The 7079-nt window shown below is 41.0% G+C and overlaps 1 protein-coding gene across 1 annotated transcript; it reads left to right on the top strand.

Annotated features, from left to right (window-relative positions):
* Positions 1-489: 489 nt before the first annotated feature.
* Positions 490-6972, top strand: LOC112887263 (kinesin-like protein KIN-5A). Its single transcript, XM_025953394.1, has 23 exons — positions 490-718; positions 1392-1626; positions 1709-1838; positions 1982-2143; positions 2229-2708; positions 2811-2908; positions 2993-3149; positions 3264-3333; positions 3419-3495; positions 3609-3662; positions 3745-3825; positions 3909-4020; positions 4213-4299; positions 4392-4567; positions 4667-4828; positions 4904-5011; positions 5092-5250; positions 5330-5413; positions 5565-5770; positions 5862-5963; positions 6076-6185; positions 6271-6422; positions 6518-6972. The coding sequence occupies exons 2-23, from the start codon at positions 1460-1462 to the stop codon at positions 6716-6718; spliced, it is 3135 nt and encodes a 1044-aa protein (XP_025809179.1). The 5' UTR covers positions 490-718; positions 1392-1459; the 3' UTR covers positions 6719-6972.
* Positions 6973-7079: the final 107 nt, after the last annotated feature.

Raw genomic sequence — 7079 nt, 5'->3', positions numbered from 1 at the left:
CAATAAAGACATGTACATTTGGATAGATCTCCTCTAGCGTACTCAACGCAATAATCAAATCCAATCAACACCTGCCAAAAGGAACACGAATAGACTAATATAGTCCTGGGATAAAAATTGAAATCATACTGATTCGAAGACATTGAGCCAAAATGTTAGCCCTTTTTTTAAAAAAAATCCATTCAAAATTGCAACAACGATTATTACTGCTGATTATTATTTTTACTTCTGTTACTGGCTTATTGAAATCCAAAATAAATGGAAGAAAGAAAACGCTACATAGAGAAAACCGAGTTTTAATTGGGCATTATAGCAGTGCAATCAACTGATGAAAAATTACAATCTTTTATCGGTAGTAAAATTGGTGTCACCATCCAACGTAAACTTTTCTGTCCTGACGGGTCACTGCCTGCTTAGACATGGCAAACAGCTTGAGCGCGTCAGTATTACGAATTTGAGCTGCCTCCAAACAAAAGGCAAAGATAAAAGGGAAAAGCTAGAGAGAGAGAGAGAGAGAGCAGAGAGAGGGAGGCCATTGATAGAGACCACGAGCTGTTCTAGAAGTCACCGCGCCGCAGCTCAGGGGGACCTGCTCCCTGGATCTCGCCATTGCCATTGCCGCTGCCCCCTACCTACTGCTCCTGCTCCTACACCCCTAGTCCTGCAGGAGTTTTGGATCGCATTGCTTCGTGGATTTCCCGTCTGCGTGTGGGACAGTGTGAGTACCCCCTGTCTCATGATTCGTTTCTGTGATTGTGTTTCTAGAGCCACTGCTTTTGTTTCTTCATCTGGTGTTGATTGACGGAGTGGTTTGGTGCGGCTTCCTGAGAGAAAGATCTCATTTTGATGGTCCGAGCGAGTTATTTTAGCTTGATTTCGGCAGCTAATTAAGCAGCGGCAGATACTCCTGGGCATTTTTCTTCAAGTATCCGCTCTTATTGGATTTCTGGAGTACTCGCAGATTATCTATTCATTTATCGTTTTGCGTCCTTGTTTCTGATTATCTGTTCGGTGTTTCAATCTTCTGGGCATAGTTTTTCCCCTTTCGTAGAGTGAGAAAGTCGGAAAGATTTTGTTTTGATCTGCTAAACAGCTGCAATTGCATCTTAATTGGTTTCGGTCTACTCCAGTAAAGATCTCACGGCGTTTTTTCTCCAAGATTTGCATCTGCATAGCGTCTGTCTCGATGCTGTTGTCTTTTTCTGCATTTGCTCTAGTGGCCGGCATTTCTTTGGCTCTTCGTGCTGCTCCCCTGATCTGGGACAAATTTTGACAACCAGTCCCTTGCTGTCACTGTCTTTTGGCTCTCTGAACAACAGTTGTTAGATTTTTTTAGTTCAATTGTTCGAGCAATTGGCAACTGCATTTCAAGAAATTAAGCTTCCGTGCAGATTTTTTTCCGACGAACCTCCCGTGCAGAATTTGAAAGTGGCCGGGCTATTGTTCAGAGGAATTGGAGATGGAGAAGAGGAATTGCCCTCCATCACCATCACCAAGGTCGACTGAGAAGTCCGGAAGAGAATTGAGATCCGGGGAGGCCAATGGCAGCGCAAATACCAATACTAACACTATCCCGAAAGGTGATAAGGAGAAGGGTGTCAATGTGCAAGTCATCCTTAGATGCAGGTGAAGAGGGTTCAATGGTTCTAATTAGAAGTTCCTTGTAATTTTACTTTTGTTCTCACAATGTATAGTTTGATGCATTCAGGCCCTTGAGTGATGAAGAGACCAAGTCAAATACTCCAGTGGTGATTTCGTGCAATGAGCGCCGTCGGGAGGTTGCTGCCACTCAAATTATCGCCAATAAGCAGATTGATCGAACATTTGCCTTCGATAAGGTACTAGATCACCTTTCTAGTATCACTTTGCTAGGAAATTACCCGAGTGCTTAGTTATTTGACACTTTGAATTTACCTAGTGTTCTTAACTTCATGTTTGCAAGTTTTGACTCAAATTGAGTGATCTCTTTGATTTTGATTAGGTGTTTGGCCCATCATCCAGGCAGAAAGACTTATTTGAACAATCCATCTCACCAATAGTAAATGAGGTCCTTGAGGGCTATAATTGCACTATTTTTGCTTATGGACAAACTGGTACCGGGAAAACATACACAATGGAGGGAGGTGGAACAAGAAAGGTCAAGGTAAATATTTCGTTATTCATATAATTCAAAGTTGTAGCTTTGATGTGCATATTTTTTATCATTAACTAGTTCTTCTAACATCTAGAATGGTGAACTTCCGACTGATGCTGGAGTTATCCCAAGGGCTGTAAGGCAAATCTTTGACATTCTTGAGGCTCAATGCGCAGAGTATAGCATGAAAGTCACCTTTCTTGAGCTTTACAATGAAGAAATCACTGACTTGTTAGCACCTGAGGAACCGAAATTCCCTGTTCCTGAGGACAAGACGAAAAAACCTATTGCCCTTATGGAAGATGGCAAGGGGTTTGTTTTTGTAAGAGGGCTTGAAGAAGAAGTTGTGTACTCCGCTGGCGAAATCTACAAGATTCTTGACAAGGGCTCTGCAAAGAGGCGCACTGCAGAGACATTGCTGAACAAGCAAAGCAGTAGGTCGCACTCCATATTCTCAATCACAATTCATATTAAGGAACTGACTCATGAGGGTGAGGAGATGATCAAAATTGGGAAGCTTAATCTTGTCGATCTAGCTGGTTCAGAAAATATATCGCGCTCAGGTGCTAGAGATGTGAGTAACTTTTGGATTTCATCATAAACTAAAAATAATCAAATACATCCCCTGATCTTTCAAATTCAACGAAGCACTTTTGAGAATGAATTTGCATTGCAGGGCAGAGCGAGAGAGGCTGGAGAAATCAACAAGAGTTTGCTTACGCTTGGTCGTGTTATAAATGCTCTCGTTGAGCACTCTGGACATGTCCCATACAGGTAATTGTAAAGAAATCCCCTGACAGTTTTAACTTTAGTAACATATTCCTAAAGCGAACTTATATTTATATCTATTCGTTTCAGAGATAGTAAACTGACAAGATTACTGAGAGATTCATTGGGAGGGAAAACAAAGACTTGCATTATTGCTACAATATCACCTTCAGTATATTGCTTAGAAGAGACACTGAGCACACTTGATTATGCACACCGCGCAAAAAATATCAAGAACAAACCTGAGGTTTTCATCTCCCTTTTTTTCGATAAGTCAGTCCTATTTGTGCTTCATTGTTTCAGACAGTAAAAACTTCACAATTGATGTTGTAGTCTAACTTGTGCTTACTGTTAAAATCAGATAAACCAAAGGATGATGAAGTCTGCTATGATAAAGGACTTGTACTATGAAATTGACCGTCTCAAACAAGGTTCTTCTTCTTGCAAGTTTTTTTATATCTTGAAGTGATAAGTATCATACATCATCCATTCATTCGGTCTCCTATATGTCTTCAGAGGTGTTTGCTGCAAGAGAGAAGAATGGTATATACATTCCAAGAGAGCGCTACCTCCAAGAGGAAGCTGAGAAAAAGGTTTTTCTTGATTTTCCAATTAAACCTGTATTTGGATTTCTTCAGATAAACTGAACCTAGCTTTATTTTATACATCATCATCTCATCTTTTTCAAATTACCTTTGTCACTTAGGCCATGACAGAGAAAATTGAACGACTGGGAGCTGATTTAGAAGCTAGGGATAAGGTTAGTTTTCTTAGCATATGGAAACAAACAGTTATGTTACTAATGACTGAAATGAGAATATTTCTGCAAAATCTATGACCAGCAATTGGTTGAACTAAAAGAGCTTTATGATGCTGAACAACTTTTGAGTGCAGAGTTGGGTGAAAAACTTGGAAAGACTCAGGTACCTTTCTAGTCTCAGTCATATGGTTTCACATTATCTTAGCAAATATGTTTCTTATCACTTCCGACGTCTCTTGATTGTAGAAAGACCTGGAGGACACCAAGAGTGCTCTGCATGATCTAGAAGAAAAATACAATGAAGCAAAGTCTACTATTAAAGAAAAGGAATATGTTATATTCAATCTTCTAAAATCAGGTTTCTTGAGATCATGTCTTATTTTGTTCTGCTCATTTGTTTTGTTGAGACTTTTTGGCAAGTTTATGTATGCAACTGATATTCAATTTACAACCTTTCAAGGGTTTCATGGTTCCTCCATGCTTGGTTTCAATTAAACAGTTATGTGCTTACTTCTTTTACAATCATTCAATAACCCTTTTTTTTCTGCAGAAAAATCGCTTGTAGACTGTGCATATAACCTTCGTGCGGAATTAGAAAATGCAGCAGCAGATGTTTCTGGACTATTCTCAAAAATAGGTTGGGGACCTTAACTAATTTTTTAGGCCAGGGATCTACCTGATCAACCCAGCTTTCTGACTGTTATGGACATTATTCTTGACTACTTGTAGAACATAAAGACAAGATAGAAGATGGGAACAGATCGCTCGTGCAGAGATTTAGGGCTCAACTCACCCATCAGCTAGATGCCTTGCATAAAACCGTCTCCAATTCTGTCATGCAACAGGAGGACCACCTTAAAGAAATGGAACATGATATGCAATCCTTTGTGTCTTCGAAAGATGAGGTACTTCAGTCCCTTGGTATATTTTTCACTGCCTAATTAGTTGTGTATGGAACTCTATGCAAGAGTATTTATTGATATGCATCAATTACCCATTTTTAGGCAGCACAAGGGCTCAGGGAGAGAGTTCAAAAACTCAAAGTCCTGCATGGTTCGGGTATTACTGCTTTGGATGGTTTAGCAGGTGAAATTGACATGAATTCTCGGACAACATTCGAGAGACTAAATTCACAAGTACAATCACGCACGTCAGCCCTAGAAAAAGTAAGTTCATTTCATTCATCCTAATGAGAATGCAGTGGATTTTGCAACATTTCTGATTGTTCTATCTGTTCACAGTGTTTTGGAGGAATTGCTTCAGAAGCAGATAACTTATTAAATGAGCTTCAGTGCAGCCTAGCGAAACAAGAAGAAAGACTGGCCTATTTTGCAAATAAGCAGAGGGAGGTCTGTATCTTGTGGAAGCGTGGAATCATTTGCTGTTCTCCTAAGCCACTTTCTGTTGTAACTTCTGTTATTGGGCACAGGGACACCTGAGAGCTGTGGAGGCATCACGGTCCATCTCTAAGATCACTGCTGGTTTCTTCCACTCGCTAGATGTTCATGCATCTAAGCTCACCAATATTTTGGAAGACACACAAAGTGTGCAAGATCAACAACTTGTTGACCTTGAAAAGAAATTTGAGGTGATAATTGCACTGACCGTATGCAGTTCATCGGAGGATATGATTTTGCAACATAATATAATTTTATTCTTTTTAACAGGAGTGTGCTGCTAATGAAGAAAAACAGCTTCTAGAGAAGGTGGCGGAGATGCTTGCAAGTTCCAACGCACGGAAGAAGAAGCTGGTGAGGATTATCCATTGCTTCCCTTGTTTTCTGCCCATCGGATTAACATAATCTAGTGTCTGATGTGCATGAAAAGGAGTGTTCTGATGGATGGATAGCCTTAACTATCACACCACTGCTACACACTATTGATCATGGGCATGCTTTGCAGGTCCAAACAGCCGTAAGTAGCCTTCGAGAGAGTGCTGTAAACAGGACAAGTCACCTGCAGAAAGAAATTTCGACGGCCCAGGACTTCACCTCATCAGTGCGGGAAAAGTGGGGCTTTTACATGGAAGAAACCGAGAAGAATTACATTGAGGACACCACTGCAGTTGATAGTGGAAGGTCTTGCTTGGCCGAAGTGCTTGTAGAATGGTCAGTACGGCATCATCATGTGATGGTGGTTCGTTGTGCTTTAAATTGTGGATGTTTTGAAATTTTACATTCACTTGGAAATTTGTTGCAGCAAGGCGAAGACGACCATGGGCGCACAACAGTGGAAGAATGCAGAGGATTCTCTTTTCAGCCTTGGCAAAGGAAATGTGGAGTCTGTAGATTCTATAGTCAGGTATGAGGTTTCAGAATAATAACTGACAAGGGGTATCTCAAATTTGTCTCTTGAATTTGAATTCAATGGTAGGCAACCAGAATGTGTTGAAGTGCTGTGTGTATGTTGACAGGACCGGAATAGAAGCCAACCAATTGCTACGTTCCAAATTGTCATCTGCAGTATCGTCAACTCTTGAAGATATTGATGTTGCAAACAAGGCGCTCCTTTCTTCCATCGACAGTAAGACCACACTAACTTTGCCTACTAAAGTGCATAGCATAGCAGGAACGATTCCCTTTTTCTTATGACAAATTCCTGCCCTCAGGCTCATTAAAGCTTGACCATGATGCATGCGCAAACATTGGTGCGATTCTTACCCCGTGCCACGGGGAAATGAGGGAGCTGAAGGGGGAACATCACCACAAGGTTGTGGAGATCAGTGAAAACGCCGGGAAATGCCTGGAGGAAGAGTATCTGGTGAGCAGTCATGAAAAGCAACAGGTAGTTAGGAAAATGCATGTGCTCCTGATCTCCAACTGATGAAATTGCCACTGTACCTTGAAAAATGACAGGTGGATGAGCCGTCGTGTTCGACACCGAGGAAAAGGCAGATCGACCTGCCAAGTGTGGAGTCGATAGAGGAGCTGCGGACCCCGGACTACGATGAGCTTCTGAAATCGTTCCGGGAGTCGAGAGGTACCTGGAAGCAGGCAAATGGAGGCAGCAGACATTTGCCAGAGGCAGCGCTGGAACCTCTTATAGGAAGAAATTAGATTTATGAAAAGTTTGTACAAAAAAAAAAGAAAGGCATTTGTTTAGATTACCTTTTTCCCATATTGCTGTTGATAGTGGTATTGGATTAACTGCTGCTGTTGGTGGTCGAGCTTTTTGTTCTTAGGGTGGCTTGCATGTATAGTGTGGCATATACCTGCTATCGCATCGTTGAATCTGAATATCTGATGTAACATATGCGAGAGTTCATCAGGTGTCGTCAGTTCTTTGTCAGTGGTTACGTGTTAGTTCTAGATGGCATCAAGTCATTCATATGGTTGCCGTCATAAAAATGTGTGAATTTGTGACACATAAAAATGCTACATTCATCTCTAATATTTCCATAACTATAGACTTCACAAT

Source organism: Panicum hallii, chromosome 3 (genome assembly GCF_002211085.1).
Source record: "Panicum hallii strain FIL2 chromosome 3, PHallii_v3.1, whole genome shotgun sequence".
Lineage (NCBI taxonomy): Eukaryota > Viridiplantae > Streptophyta > Magnoliopsida > Poales > Poaceae > Panicum > Panicum hallii.
The sequence above is the reverse complement of the archived record's forward strand: the minus strand, read 5'-3'. Positions and strand labels throughout refer to the sequence as shown.

What these genes read in the sequence shown, in the direction of transcription:
- LOC112887263 (XM_025953394.1), top strand. Translation starts at nt 1,460, where the DNA reads ATGGAGAAGAGGAATTGCCCTCCATCACCATCACCAAGGTCGACTGAG. An exon ending in CAAGTCATCCTTAGATGCAG is followed by an intron (nt 1,627 to 1,708) that starts GTGAAGAGGGTT and finishes TGATGCATTCAG; the next exon opens with GCCCTTGAGTGATGAAGAGA. An exon ending in TTGCAAATAAGCAGAGGGAG is followed by an intron (nt 5,012 to 5,091) that starts GTCTGTATCTTG and finishes TATTGGGCACAG; the next exon opens with GGACACCTGAGAGCTGTGGA.